This window comes from Tursiops truncatus, chromosome X (assembly GCF_011762595.2).
Source record: "Tursiops truncatus isolate mTurTru1 chromosome X, mTurTru1.mat.Y, whole genome shotgun sequence".
In the NCBI taxonomy this organism is placed as follows: domain Eukaryota; kingdom Metazoa; phylum Chordata; class Mammalia; order Artiodactyla; family Delphinidae; genus Tursiops; species Tursiops truncatus.
This window is the reverse complement of record NC_047055.1, coordinates 115486130-115502085: the sequence shown is the minus strand read 5'-3', so window position 1 is coordinate 115502085 and position 15956 is coordinate 115486130. Positions and strand designations below refer to the sequence as shown.

The 15956-nt window shown below is 40.6% G+C and overlaps 1 protein-coding gene across 1 annotated transcript in view; it reads left to right on the top strand.

The window, feature by feature from the left end:
• Positions 1 to 15956, top strand: part of TXLNG (taxilin gamma) — a 52465-nt gene that overhangs the window by 17488 nt on the left and 19021 nt on the right. The window contains exons 2-3 of the mRNA XM_019925637.3: positions 9309 to 9612; positions 12156 to 12247. Coding sequence (XP_019781196.1) covers positions 9309 to 9612; positions 12156 to 12247 — 396 coding nt within the window. The remainder of the gene's footprint in view (positions 1 to 9308; positions 9613 to 12155; positions 12248 to 15956) is intronic.

Genomic DNA, 15956 nt, shown 5'->3' with positions numbered 1-15956 from the left:
GTTTCTGTTTTGTAAATAAGTTCATTTGTATCGTCTTTTTAGATTCTACATATAAGTGATACCATATATTTGTGTTTCTCTGACTTCACTTAATATGATAATCTCTAGGTCCATCTGTGTTGCTGCAAATGGCATTATTTCCTTCTTTTTTTTATGGCTGAGTAGTATATCATTGTGTGTGTGTGTGTGTATCACATCTTCATCCATTCATCTGTCAGTGGACATTTAGGTTGCTTCTATGTCTTGGCTATTGTAAATAGTGCTGCAGTGAACATTGGGGTGCGTGTATCTTTTCAAATTATGGTTTTCTCAGGGTATATGTCAGTAGGGGGATTGCTGGGTCATATGGTAGTTCTATTTTTAGTTTTTTAAGCAGCCTCCATACTGTTCTCTACAGTGGCTGTACCAACTTACATTCCCGCTAACAGTGCAAGAGGGTTCCCTTTTCTCCACACCCTCTCCAGCATTTATTGTTTTGTAGACTTTTTGATGATGGCCATTCTGACTGGTGTGAGGTAATAACCTCACTGCAGTTTTGATTTGCGTTCCTCTAATAATTAGCAATGTTGAGTATCTTTTCATGTGCCTTTTGGGTCTTTGGAGAAATATCTATTTAGATCGTCTGCCACTTTTCTAATTTAAAAAGCACATGAACCTACCAACTCCAACCACTTATTTAAAAAAATAACAAATAAAAAAGCATATGAAAATGTAAGTTTTATGGGTAGGTTTGTTTGTAAAATTTGTATTTGGAAATGTAAAAGCCCCTCAAAATACTGGAAACATTTACAAAAGAGGTTCATATTTTCAAAACCAAATAAGGCTGGTCGTGGCCATGCTGAGAGTGGGAAGCGCCTGGTGTCTGAGGCCAGGCAGGCGTGCGCTCTGTGTCTTCACATTCCTGCTTCGTCGTTGATGACTCTTAGAGGAAATTATTAGAAACATAGGGTTGAAAGGATTTTTAGAGATAATTTAGTTTAATCTTAAGACACAAAAGGTTTTTTTTAAAAAAAACCTTCAATGTCTTAAATATAATCACTTAAAATTATTTAAAGATGTCTCTACTCCCAAATTAGTGTTGTCTCGCCTCCCTAAACCCCAGAGTTAATTACTGCTAAAAACTCTCCAGCTCTTTCCCAATGTTTTCCTAAATTCGTGCTGGTATATCTAGCATGGTATGTATTTTTAGACATTTAATGTCTCCGATTTCTTTGTTTGACTTTGAACTTTCATTTTCCAAGGCTGATGTGTGAAGGGAAAGGAGTGGTGTAATGGAGAGAACATAGGCTCTTGAATTTGACAGACCTGGTTTTGAGTTTTACTGGCCCATTTTACTGACTTGAATATGATCTTGGGCAAGTTACTTCATGTCACTGAGTCTCATTTTCCTAAGACCCACCTCTCAGTGGCGCGGAGAAGGTTAAATGGGGTAATGGGGCTTGTAGGTTCTGAAGGTTTACCTTTACCTACTTGATAAGTTTCTCGAGACTCTTTGGGAACTAGAGGCGAGCTCAGGACCTCTGGCGGGGATGGGGAAATGCATCTGTGTACACAGCCTTTCCCCCCTGCCCCTCCTGTGGCCGCCCAGCTCTCCACAGGGAGTGTCTGTGCTCAGCACGTGTCTGGCACTGGTCAAAGGCATTCAAGCTGGTTTAAGCAGATGGTAGTTGAAATAATTTGAGAGTGAATGTGGTTGTTGGCTTTTTTGTTTTTTCCTTTAGACCAGTCTTAGTAAAAGAACAACCATCACTAAAAACATTTAAGCTCTTTTAAACAAAATAAGCCAAAGAAAGGTGGTTCTTTAGCTTCAACAATATTTGAAGGAGCATAAGTGAAAGTTTTTGAACTGTTTTTTTTTTTTTTTTTGGGCCGCGTGGCTTGTAGGATCTTGGTTCCCCGACCATGGATTGAACCCAGGCAGTGAGAGCACAGAGTCCTAACCACTGAGCCTCCAGGGAATTCCCAAATTCATCTGTTTCTAGATGTATTTCCTCCCAATACTTTGTGTGTCTGTGTATATATACATAATACATGGTGCATACTATTTTGTAATTTCTTTTTATATATAATACTTTGGGAGCATCTCTCCCCGTTATCAAATAGACTTCTGTAAGACGGCTTGGTCAGGACAAGGGTGTTTGTACAGTAGACAAAGGTGACTCATGAAGCAGTACATCGTGGTTAAGAGCGTGGACTCGGAAATTAGTTGGCCAGGGTTCAGATCTTTGCTGGGCAATTTACTGTCTGTGACCTTCAGCTAGGTACTTAACTTTACCACGCCACCGTTTGCTCACATGTAAAATAGAGATAATAATGATAACTGTCTCTTGACATTATTGTGAGGATTAAATTAGTGAGTATAGGAAGGTGCTTACAGTAGTGCCTGGCTGTAGTATTTGCTGTATAAGTGCTAGCTGTTGTTGCTGTTGTTTATCCAAGAGAGTGTACCAAGCAAAGGCATCCAGAATGGGTGTCAAAGAGGGCAGAGTAGGAAGTTGTATCGGCCATGTGATAGAGAATTCTCTGCTTAAGGAGTTGAAGGCTGAGAAATCATTTACAATTTAAATAAAGTTATTGGCCCTAAGAATTTGCTTCATATCAAATGGTCCAGTGCGGAACCTCAAGTGGGGAAAATTGGGGCCTACTATATCAAGAGTATTTGTAGACTAGGGTTGGAAACAAGCCCAGCTCTAACTGGGCTTATTCATAAACAAAAAGATTTTGTAGAGCCAGAGTAAGTCTTTCATTAGCAAATGTGAAGAATAAATCAAACTTAACTGTACAGGAGAGAAGGGAAATGTAATACTGTCCTGCTTCTAATGATAAAATAATAATAGTGGTGTTTTTCTCTATAGATACTTCCCATGGCTTGTTTTAAGCAGCCATTTTGGCCCCTCGTGTTTTCCACTCATTTGGCACTTGAGCACCTTTTATGCATAAGCTGTCGCTATCTAGGAGGATGTACATACCAAATAAGTGATAATGTAATATGTATGGCAGGAATTTCAAGGTGAAAGGAGTGTCTGGAAAGACAAAAAAGAAGTAGTGTTAGCTAAAGATAATGATGAAATAAAATTAGAAGGATAACGTTAGATATGATGGTTGTGCGCTATACAGATTAATTTAACATCCTTATTTATGCTCAGTGCCACTGGCTATTTTTAAACTTATTTATTTTTGGCTGCATTGGGTCTTCATTGCTGCGCGCGGGCTTTCTCTACTGCGGTGAGCGGGGGCTACTCTTCATTGCGGTGCGCGGGCTTCTCGTTGTGGTGGCTTCTCTTGTTGCGGAGCACGGGCTTTAGGCACGCAGGCTTCAGTAGTTGTGGTACACAGGTTCAGTAGTTGTGGCTCACAGGCTCTAGAGCGCAGGCTCAGTAGTTGTGGCGCATGGGCTTCGTTGCTCCACGGCATGTGGGATCTTCCTGGACCAGGGCTCGAACCCGTGTCCCCTGTGTTGGCAGGCGGATTCTTAACCCCTGTGCCACCAGGGAAGCCTGCCACCAGCTATTATTTTGAGTTAGGTGAACATTTTGGCCTTTCTAACCTGTCTTTTTTCTGTCTCTGGTAGTTGTAATTGACCTATATGCCTTTAATCTGAAAGCCAGCATAACTTGCAGTTAAATCACCTATGGCATTTTGAAATAGGTGAATAAATATACTGTGAGTTTTCTCCAAAACTGAGAGAATGAAAGACAGTCTTAAGAGAAAATATTTGCAAATCATACCTCTGATAAAGGACTTGTATCCAGTGTCTATAAAGAACTCTTACAACTCAATAATAAAATAACAAATAACCCAAATGTAAAAATGGGCAAAGGATCTGGATAAACATCTCTCCAGAGGAAGTATACAAATGGTCAATAAGCACATGAAAACGTTCTCAGCATCACTGGCCATTAAGTTAGATACCTTCACACCAACTGTGATGGCTGTAATGAAAAGGACAGACAATGACAGGTGCTGATGAAGATGTGGAGAAATTGGAACCCTCACCCACTGCTGGTGAGAATGTAAAATGGTGCAATCGATTAGAAAAAGTGTGGCGGGTTCTCAAAGGGTTATACATAAAGTGACCGTATGACCCAGCAGTTCCACTCCTAGGTATATACCCTGGAGAAATGTAAACAGATGTCCCCACGAAGATTTGTACATTTATGTTCATAGCAAAATTATTTATAATAGCCAAAGTTGAAAATAATCATAATAGCCAAAATTGAAAATAATCTAAATGTCCATCTACTGATGAATGGATAAACAAAATGTGGTCTGTCCATACAGTGGAATATTATTTGGTAATAAAAAGAAATTAAGTACTGATACATGCTACCATGTGGAGGAACCTTGAAATCATTATGCTGTGTGAAAGAAGCTAGACACAAAAGGTCACATATTGTATGATTCCATTTATATGAAATGTTCAGGATAACCACATCTATAGAGACAGAAAGCACATTAATTGCCTAGGGCTGGGAGCTTTCGGCGGATTAGGGGTTTATAGCTGAAAAGGGTACTGAGTTTCATTTTGAGGTGACCAAAGTATTCTAAAGTAGATTGTGGTGATCGTTGCACAACTTTGTGAATACACTAAAAACTAGTGAATTGGATGGTATGTGAATTATATCTCAATAAAGGTGTTATGAAAAATCACTAATTGAACTGGGAAACTAGAAATAACCAATTCCAATCCTCAGGTAGGCTTCTCAATAAAATTGATCTTAGGAGAGGCCTTGGGTTTTCTTGGTGAAAATTATTTATGTTCCTGCTTCTTCCAACAAATTGCTTGCTCATTATATTTTTGATATTGCTTGACACCATGTTTTCTGGTATTTTGTGGGTTTTATTATCATTATGCTTCTGAGAAATTCTGTCTTAGAGATAAGCAATCTTCCATTTTAATTTTCTTTTAACAGACTTTCATCAGTGTTTAAAGCCAGCATTGTGGTTTTGTAGCCCTATTCTTAATATTGGGCTAATGGTTTTCAGGGAATTGGTTTAAAAATTATTTTTTAAAAATTGGGGGGACTTCCCTGGTGGCGCAGTGGTTAAGAATCCGTCTGCCAATGCAGGGGACACGGGTTCGAGCCCTGGTCCGGGAAGATTCCACATGCCGCAGAGCACCTAAGCCCGTGTGCCACAACTACCGAGCCTGCGCTCTAGAGCCCACGAGCCACAACTACTGAAGCCCACGCGCCTAGAGCCTGTGCTCCGCAACAAGAGAAGCCACCGCAATGAGAAGCTCACACACCGCAACGAAGAGTAGCCCCTGCTCACCACAACTAGAGAATGCCCACACACAGCAGCAAAGACCCAACGCAGCCAAAAATAAAAATTAATTAATTAATTTTTAAAAAGTTGGGGAAGATGGTATTAATAGCACTGGGTTGGGGTTTTTTTGTTTTGCGGTACGCAGGCCTCTCACTGTTGTGGCCTCTCCCGCTGCGGAGCACAGGCTCCGGATGCCCAGGCTCAGCGGCCATGGCTCACGGGCCCAGCCGCTCCGCGGCATGTGGGATCCTCCCGGACCAGGGCACGAACCCGTGTCCCCTGCATCGGCAGGCGGACTCTCAACCACTGCGCCACCAGGGAAGCCCTAGGTTGGTTTTTCTTTTTTCTTCTTCTCAGTCTTGCTTTTGCATAAAGGATCTCTGTTAACATTATCCATCTGCCCAACGAGTATATGACAGTTTAATATTTGGTATAAAATAGAGGTGGGACTAGTAGTTCTGTGTATAATGTAGCATTAAAATGATCACTTGGCAGGAATTCCCTCGTGGTCCAGTGGTTAGGACTCTGCACTTTCACTGCCGAGGGCCCAGGTTCAGTCCCTGGTCAGGGAACTAAGATTCTGTAAGCCGCATGGCACAGCCAAAAAAAAAAAAAGATCACTTTGCATTTGGCTTGATATTAATACTTCTGTATGTTATTTGGGCCTATCAAGGACTTTAAGAAGTTTCTGCAGTAATGAAATTTAACAAAAGACATTTCCTAAATCCTTGGTAATTTTTTGTAGACCTAATATCTCTGGATTACATTTGAGAAATACTGCTTTATGGACTGCATTACGTATGGAAGAGAATTTTTTGGAAAGAATTTGAGTGTAGCATCAAACCATAACTCTAAAAAACGCATTTCTCCTTAATGCATTAATTTTTTTAAGAAAAAGTGTAACAGGCACATTTTTTAAAAAGTAGTATCAGAAAAGAATGCATCTCTAATCTCTCTCCCCAGAGGAAAATATTTGTTTTGGTTCTTCATAATGCTGGAATAATATATAAATTGCAACTTTTAAAATAAACCTTACTGAAGTAAAACATACATTCAGAAAAGTATCCAAATCATAAAGGTTTAGGCTTAATGAACTTTCACAAAGTGAACATCTACGTTACCCCACCTAGATCAAGAAACAGACTATATTACCGAGCACCCCAGAAGGCCCCACCCCCAGCAGTGAACACAATCTTGATTTCTGGCACCATTGATTAGTTTTGCTTGTTTCTGAACTTTATATGTAAATGGTTTCCTGTAGTATGTTTTCTTCTGGCACCTTCCTCACAAAATTCTATGAGACTCATCCCTGTTGCTGCATGTAGCAGTACTTCGTTCTCACTGCTGGATGGTATGAACACACCACAATGCATCCATTCTTCTGTTGATAGAAATTTGGGTTGATTTCATTCGGGGGCAATTACAAATAGTGTGGTTTTAAACATTCTTGGCCTTTGGCTGCACATCTGTACATACTAGGGTAAAATCCTAGGGGTAGAATTAACTGGATTGGAAGGTAGCCATATTGCAAAAGGTTTTAAAAGTGGCTGCACCAGTTTGTTCTTGCAAAAGCACAGTACTTGATTTATCAACGTTGGACTATAAAAGATGCGGATTTAGTTCCCTTAACCTCTCCATCCTCTGCTACTTTGATACTTTAAATTATCGTCATTTCTTCAGCTGGATACTATTGTAAGTTGAAAAAATAAATCTCTCTTTTCCTATTAACTTTGTAGAGTAGCTTTTGTCCACTTGTAATAAGAGAAAGGTATTAGCCACCTCCCCATCAGTTATGTTATTCAAAAAAGGAAGAGGCCCTCTTTCACGCAGAGAGGAAATACACAGAATTTAAGTTTGTGCCCCATCATATGACCAAGTAGTGTCAACCAGGGGAAAAACACACACCACCCCATAAGTAAATGGGTTAACATTATGATAGAAGAGAGGAGAAGTTTAAAGTAGTGATGGAGAATAAAATACTAGAATGAAGCTGTCTGTCCCATGCCTGCTGTCTGTATTTGTTAGGGCAGGGGTAGCTGTTTAAAACCTAATTCTCACAATGTCTGTGGCTTTATAAGAGAGAAAGGTATTCTCGTTCTCATCTGATAGCCCAGTGTGGGTGTTCTTAGTAAGACAGATGGCTTTCCTTGTATAGGTATGTGAGCTTTAGGGGTGCAGGCTGCTTTCATCCTGTGGCTCTGCCATCTCTTGGGGTCTTGGAGACCTCTGTGTCCAGCCAGAATGGGAAAGAGATGGAGGAGAAAGAATGTGTGCTTCTAAAAAAAGTTTTGTTGCAGAAGGAAAAGTCATTCCTTGGGCTCACATTTTATTGGTGGCAACTTTGCATGGGAGTCCCGGCCAGATGACAGGGGCTGGGAAGTGTCGGCCGGTCTGAGCACTTGGCCACCAGTCCCGGCTCCACAGGATTGTGGAGGAGCCTGGGTTTCTGCTGGACAGCCAGTGAGCCATCTCTGCTGTACTGTGTCCTAGAGGCTAAGACCAGAATAATTAACATTCGTTAACTTGGGATAATTTCATGTCTTTTAAGATGCTAATTATTTTAAGTGGTGAATTTTTATAAGGAAATACGTTTATTTTTTATTGGCTAGGGCACTAACACAACTTGATACTTTTTTTTTTGAAACAAGTTTAGATGTACAACTAAATGGCATTTCTTGCTTCCTTTGGTACCACTGAGTTCTGTGATTTGTTTTAACTTTAATTTTCTTTCTTTTTTTAATTTTTATTTTTATTGGAGTATAGTTGATTTACAATGTTGTGTTAGTTTCAGGTGTACAGCAAAGTGAATCAGTTACACATACACATATATCCACTGTTTTTTAGGTTCTTTTCCCATATAGGCCATTACAGAGTATTGAGTAGAGTTCCCTGTGCTATACAGTAGGTCCTTATTAGTTATCTATTTTGATATATAGTAGTGTGTATCTGTCAATCCCAACCTCCCAGTTTATCCTTCCCCCCCTTTCCCCCATGGTAACTGTAAGTTTTCTACATCTGTGAGTCTATTTCTGTTTTGTAAATAAGTTCATTTATACCATTTAAAAAATTTATTTATTTATTTATTTTTTTGTGGTATGCGGGCCTCTCACTGTTGTGGCCTCTCCCGTTGCAGAGCACAGGCTCCGGACGCGCAGGCTCAGCGGCCATGGCTCGCGGGCCCAGCCGCTCCGCGGCATGTGGGATCCTCCCAAACCGGGGCACGAACCCGTGTCCCCTGCATTGGCAGGCGGACTCTCAACCACTGCGCCACCAGGGAAGCCCTGTACCATTTTTTTAGATTCTACATATAAACGATATCATATGATATTTGTCTTTCTCTTTCTGACTTACTTTACTCAGTATGATAATCTCTTGGTCCATCTATGTTGCTGCAAATGGCATTTCATGCTTTTTTATGGCTGAGTAGTATTCCATTGTATATATGTAGCATATCTGCTTTTATCCATTCCTCTGTTGATGGACATTTAGGTTGCTTTCATGTCCTGGCTATTGTCAGTAGTGCTGCAGTGCATGTATCTTTTTGAATTATGGTTTTCTCAGGGTATATGCCCAGTAGTGGGATTGCTGGATCATATGCTAATTCTATTTTTAGTTTTTTAAGGGACCTCCGTACTGTTCTCCATATTGGCTGTATCAATTTACATTCCCACCAACAGTGCAAGAGGGTTCCCTTTTCTCCACACCCTCTCCAGCATTTATTGTTTGTAGATTTTTTGATGATGGCCATTCTGACTGGTGTGAGGTAATACCTCATTGTAGTTTTGATTTGCATTTCTCTGATAATTAGTGATATTAAGCATCTTTCCGTGTGTTTTTTGGCCATCTTAACTTTAATTTTCTTATTTACAGTGAGGTCACCTTTCAGCGAAACTTAGAAATTACCATGTTTACATCGGTTTTACAAACGACTAAGAAAGGAAAAAGCTGTCAACCTGTGGTGTGTGATGGATTGTAAACATTGATTACATTTAATTTAACCCCCCTTCCCATCTTTTTTTCTCCTCTCCCCTTCCCTCTAGTTTGTGATTGGCACAATGGAAGAAGCTGGAATGTGCGGGCTAGGGGTGAAAACGGATATGTTGCATAACTCTCAGTCCAATGATATTCTTCAGCATCAAGGCTCACACTGTGGTGGCACAAGTAACAAGCATTCCTTGGAAGAGGATGCACACAGTGACTTTATCACGAAGGGCAGGAGTTTGGTGAGCCCAGAGTACTGCACACGAGAGTCAAGGGAGGAAATTCCTGGGCGAGAGGCTCGAACAGATCCTCCTGATGGTCAGCAAGATTCAGAGTGCGACAGGAACAAAGACAAAACCTTAGGTAACAACCTCAGCTTGGGGGTTGCATGTTTCACACGTTGCTCCTTTGAGTTGTATTGTCCGCAGCACAGGTGATGATGAACATGGCCAGCGTCGGGGGCAATGTTGCTCAGCTGACACATCTGTTGTTTTCAGTGGGGCAGGCAGCCTGTCTGCTGCAGTGACGTGCCGGGGGGCCCGAGACAGCAGAGGAGGAGGTTACTTCTCTCTCAGTAGTCAAGAATGGGCTTTCGTGAAAAAAATCTGGGGCCAATTTGACAGGAGTAGTCCCCACCCCCAGCTTCACCATGAGGCTTGCAGGATCTTAGTTCCCTGACCAGGGGTTGAACCCGCGCCCTTGGCAGTGAAAGCGCGGAGTCCTAACTACTGGATCACCAGGGAAGTCCCAGACGGAAGTAGTATTTGATTTGCCTTCTTTGCATCTTTAATGTAGTCTGACCAAAATTTACTGTGAAAACTGTGTATTTATTTGATCATTTTATTTTAAACCTAGTCACAAAACTTTAGAGACGATATAACGTTGGGTGAAGTTCAAGAAGTGGGTTAACACTGGTTTTCAAGGGTATGTTTTCTTCTGCTGTGTTTGAGATTCAGGATGAAGAATGCGGTACAGTAAATCTCATTAGGAAATCTGAATTCTCCTTTTATTTTAAGCTTACTGGTTGCCCCTACGTTTTTTATACTTATTCTACCTGAGATTAACAGTGTTTAAATTTGTTTGGTTTTCTATATGCTGAGTTGGAGTGATCCTTCGTATTATACCCATTTTCTGTTAACTTGGCAAACTTAAAATTATTTTTCATATTTCTATAAATTTTTAATTCCTTACGAACAAGACAAATTTCTTCAATATTAGCAGCCCCAGTTAAATGTGTAAAAGCAGAAGGAGTCTTAAAAAGTTACACATAATGTTACCATGCGACCCTGCAGTTCTACATCTAGTTATATTCCCAAGAGGGTTGAAAACGTGTCCACACAAAAACGTGTACAGGAGTGCTCAAGGCGGCATTATTCATGATAGCTGTAAAGTCCAAACAACACAGTTACCCATCAGCTGATGAGTGGATAAACAAAATGTGGTCTGTCTGTACATGGAATATTATTCAGTGGTAGAAAGGAATGAAGTCTTCATACATTGTGGGTGAAGCTTTAAACTATTATGCTAAGTGAAAGAAACCAGACACAAAAGACCGCAAATTATATGATTCCACTTAATATGAAATGTCTAGAATTGGCAAATCCATGGAAACAGGAAGTAGAGTAGTGGCTGCCAGGGACCTGGAGGAGGGAGCCTCGGGAGTGACTGCTCATGGGCATGGGGTTTCTGAAATTAGACAGTGGTGATAGTTGTACGACTTAGTGATTATACTTAACTGTACACTTTAAAAGGGTGAATTTTATGGTATGTGAGTTGTATCTCAGAAAAAACCAGGTGGAGTGTGAGTTTAAAAATCTTCATAAAAATTGCAAGTTACCTTACTGTTATTTCTAATCATATTCAATAATCATATTTTGTCATCTCTCTTAAAATTCTTATTGGCCTTGGGCCAAACGAGAGAGGATTTGTTGCTAAAATTTTCTGTGGTTGGAAAAGGATTCTGTTTTGAAGTTAGCCTACTTGTTTTCCTCATAGCAATCTGAACACCATACACCAAAGTCAGAGTCATTTTCACTTTTATTTTTCTTTCTCGCCATGCTGCACAGCGTGCGGGATCTTAGTTCCCCAACCAGGGATTGAACCCGTGCCCCCTGCAGTGGAAGCACGGAGTCTTAACCACTGGACCACCAGGGAATTGCCATCACATATGTATTTTTAATGAAATACTCTTCATGAAGAGTGAACGTTTAAAAAAATAAAAATGGTACCTACCACCCAGCTGAAGAAATAAAACTTATCACTTATTTTAAAACACCATTTGTTCCATCCTGTCTCAGTCACCTGCTTCTCACTGCCAGAGTCCTTAAAATACTGTTCAGCTCTTTTTCCCAAGGGAAGTGCCATCTTGACATCCTTCTTCTTCTTTTTTTTACACTAAATTTGGTTAACACACAGAATCTGCTTACTAAGTCGTCAGAAGTTATTTAAATTGCTCAAAGGCAAAGATCTGTGTCACCAGTGATAATGAGCGTCTTAGATAGGCGGAGAGTACCGCCCGAAATTGCCTTTGAACTTCCTTCTATATTCGTACTTGGTTAGGAGGAAGCATATAAAAATATTCTGCCCTTTGTAACTTGCCCTTTGTCTTAACCTGAATATCAGTGGTTAAGCAAGGGAATTTTTAAGCCTTCAGCAAGAGTTCTTTTCACAAATAGCTCGCAGTGTTAGTGAGTGAAGAAATTTGGGGTGGAGATGGGGAGGAAGGGGTGCCTGCTGACCCAGATTTTAAAAATAGCTTTCTTAATTTAGCTAGTAAATCTCTTATTTCTAGTTATAGGCATAAATTATTTTACTCTGGATGTCAGAACATAGGAAGTGTTATTTAGAATTTACAGGTTGATCTCATTCTTCTTCTGGGACTTATTTCTTATCTTGTTAATCATCAGGAAAAGAAGTCTTATTATTGATGCAAGCCCTAAACACCCTTTCAACTCCAGAAGAAAAGCTGGCAGCTCTCTGTAAGAAATATGCCGATCTTGTGAGTATTAAATCAAGGGAGTGAGGTCCATATAAAGTATAGCAAAATGTGTATGTGCTTGATAAGCTTTTTAAAATATGATGTAGCTTTTGATGTGGCTTTACATGTAAAATTATACTTTACTCCAGAATTGAAGAGGAGAATCTGATTTCTTGGGGCTTTTTGTTGCTTGTATGACTTCATTTTGTAAGGTGTTACATATATAGAGCATTATAATGCTGAAGATACAGCATAGGTTTTCTAAAACTCAGTCTTGTGTTGTGTTGCTTTAAATGCCAGTCAGTTGGAGTGTAGTGGTTCCTGTAGTTAACTTTTCCCAAGGGAATTCTAGAGATAAAGGCTCTAACCATTGTGACTGAAATTGTGAGTTAGGTGAAATAGTCTACTAAAACAATACTGTGTCTCAGGAAGTATTTATTTAGTATCTAATATGTGCCAGGCATTACTCTTTCCATCTTCCAAAGAAATTAACCTCATTTGTTCTGTGCCTGAGTTATTTCAAGTAGCATTAATTCTCTTTGTCAAATTATGAAAGCAGTCTCAATATGGAAACACTGCTGTCCTCTTTAAGTTGAAGAATGGGGAAGCCATTGAACCGTTTGAAATAAGGGTTGTGGGAAGCTTTTAGAACGAATGGTTCTAATATGCTAAGTTAATGTCTTTTGTGAAATACTTAGGTGAGTTATCATGGACAATGTTTATGCGTTTTCGTCTGTTGTTAAAGCAGTTATTCCGTGTCGTAAATGCTACTTTTTGTCAGTGACCAGCTTTGGAAATGAATTATTACTCAATTACAGTTATATTTTCCTTCAGTTTACAAACGGGTCCGTGAATACCCCCACTTAGCTGGCATTCAGCAGTCTGGCACCTTCTGTTCAGAGCAGCAGGACACCCATGGGTGACATCAATGAAAATAGCCTAGAACAGTCACAGATACAAAGATGGCAGAAAACACAAGGTCAGATTGTTGGCTTCAGGAAAGGAACACTTCCATTGGCTGTGGAAGACAGTCCCTCTTGGTTCCATCCACATGAAGAGAATCACGTGAGAAGTGGTAGAAAAAGAAGACAAAAACAAAAAAGGGAAAAGAAAAAAAATGGAGAAAAGAGTAAGAGAGAAAAAAGTAGTGTAGCAGGTTAGCTACTTGACCCAGTGTTGTTGGGACAACAGCAGACAGTCACACGTGGATTAGGAGAAGAAAGGGCAGATAGTGGCCTAGAGCAGTCCTTCTTAGACTCACACAGATGCTGGGACTTCTGTTGTTCAAAGGCACGTTGTGATTCACTGTGTCTGGGGCCTGAGAGTCTGCATTTTAACAAGTTGCCAGGTGAGGTTGATGATGATACTCTTACCCCTTGCATCACACTTTTTAAGCAGCAAGGGTCTAGGGCGTTTTGTTTGTGGCCTTTGTTTTGTGTGTGTGTGGGGGAGGGTATGGTTGATTCTTTTAAAGCACCAGTAATCATCGCTACATTCATTTTAGGATGTGACACGTTGAAGACTTGCTTAGTGAGCAACCTCTCTTTGATTTAGATTTGTGCTGAGCATATGAAGGACGAAACGTGTACTGTTTTCAGAAAATGTTCTAAAGCTTTGTTTCTTGAAACAACACTCATTTCTTTTAAAAGGTAGAGCATATAGGTTATATAGCAGTGAGACTATCAAGGCAGTAGGCTTTTCCCGAGGATTATTCCGTAAACTTCCCTTTTGCCATCACTGTCCTCTGTCCTTTTGGTGACAGCATCGTCTGACATCACTGGTGCTTGTGGCTCAGACAGGTAGGAAAGTCCTGTAGAGCAGCTGGAGGGGTGCCTGCGCTGTGATGGGGATTGTCCTCTGGGGAGATCTTGTGGCTGCCACGTTCACCAGATAACATGGGTTTATGAAATTGTCACATTTCACTTGCTAAGTGTGGATCCCATTAGGCCTGTAACATGGTCCTTAAGTACGTAGTGGTGCTGTTCTTTCCCATTCCTTAGTTTGTGTAGATTATTATAGTGTAATAATAAATCTTGATTTTCTGGTTGGGTAGGTGTATCTTCTCTTCATCAGAAGTATCTTGGCTGTTCTTGACTCTTTACTCTATAAAATTTTAGATTCAACTTATTAGTTCCATGGGAAGGAAACACCCCTTGGGGATTTTGAGGAGCATTTTATGGAATCTATAGTTGCATTCAGGGGAGAATTATACAATCCTTAAGAAATTAACGGAGCTTAAAAAGTGGATATCCTTATGGGGGAAAAAATGAATTTAGATCCTTGAACACCATATACAGTGATTAAGGACTTAAATGAAAATTTTAGGTATCATTTAGCTTTATTTAAATATATTAATAGGTGAATATTTTTCCAAACTTGAATTAAAAGAAGGATTTCTTATGACACAAAAAGCACTGCCAGAGAAAAGATTTCAGAAATTGGCTGTATTGAAATTAAGACTTTCTATTCATCAAACGACATTTTCAAAGAAAGTGAGAAGACACATTACAAACTGGGGAGAACATATTTCCAACAAATAATAACCAGTAGAAGATTCAATGTGAGGAATATCCAAGGAACACCTACAAACGAATACAAAAAGGACAATTAGCCCAATGGAAAGCTGGGCAAGAGATGTGTAGGAGGCATTTCATAGAAGTGGAGAAACATCAAGATTCGAAGATATCTTAACATAAAGGTAAACATACAAGGGATGTTCGATCTTATGAATACAGGGAAATGCAAATCAAGACCATAGCAACATGCTATTTTATGTCCAGTGTAAGTGGCATAAAGGAAGAATTGTTATCGTATGAAGTTTTTGGAGAAGTGCATCTACATGATTGCTTATAAACTGCTGGTGTGAGAGTAAATGTGCCGGCCACTCTGGAAAACAGTGTTCCATTGTCATGTGCAACAGAACATTTATTGATTGATTGATTGATTGCGGTACGCGGGCCTCTCACTGTTGTGGCCTCTCCCGTTGCGGAGCACAGGCTCCGGACGCGCAGGCCCAGTGGCCATGGCTCACGGGCCCAGCCACTCCACGGCATGCGGGAACCTCCCGGACCGGGGCACGAACCCGTGTCCCCTGCACCGGCAGGCGGACTCTCAACCACTGCGCCACCAGGGAAGCCCGCAACAGAACATTTAGAAATCACTTCCCCACAACCCTAGTTCTAGGTTTGCACTCAGGATAAATTCTTGCATGGTGTATACCAGGAAGCCCATGTGTGAGAATATGCGAATTGTTCTGAGTACCTGGAAACAACTCAATTGCCTATTGACAAGAGACTGGGTCAACAAAGTGTGTTGTGTGCTGCGTATTTTTATTTTATTTTATAAAATATTTATTTATTTATTGGCTGCATCAAGTCTTAGTTGTGGCCTGTGGGATCTTTCCTTGTAGCACGTGGGCTCTCTAGTTGCGGCACATGGGCTCATTTTAGTTGTGGTGTGCAGGCTGAGTTGCCCCGCGGCATGTGGGATCTTAGTTCCCCGGCCAGGGATCGAACCCACGTCGCCTGCATTGGAAGGCAGATTCTTAACCACTGGACCACCAGGGAAGTCCCTGCATAGTTTTTATTTATTTATTTATTTATTTATTTTTTAATTTTTTTTGCGGTACGCGGGCTTCTCACTGTTGTGGCCTCTCCCGTTGCGGAGCACAGGCTCCGGACGTGCAGGCCCAGCGGCCATGGCACACGGGCCCAGCTGCTCCGCGGCACGT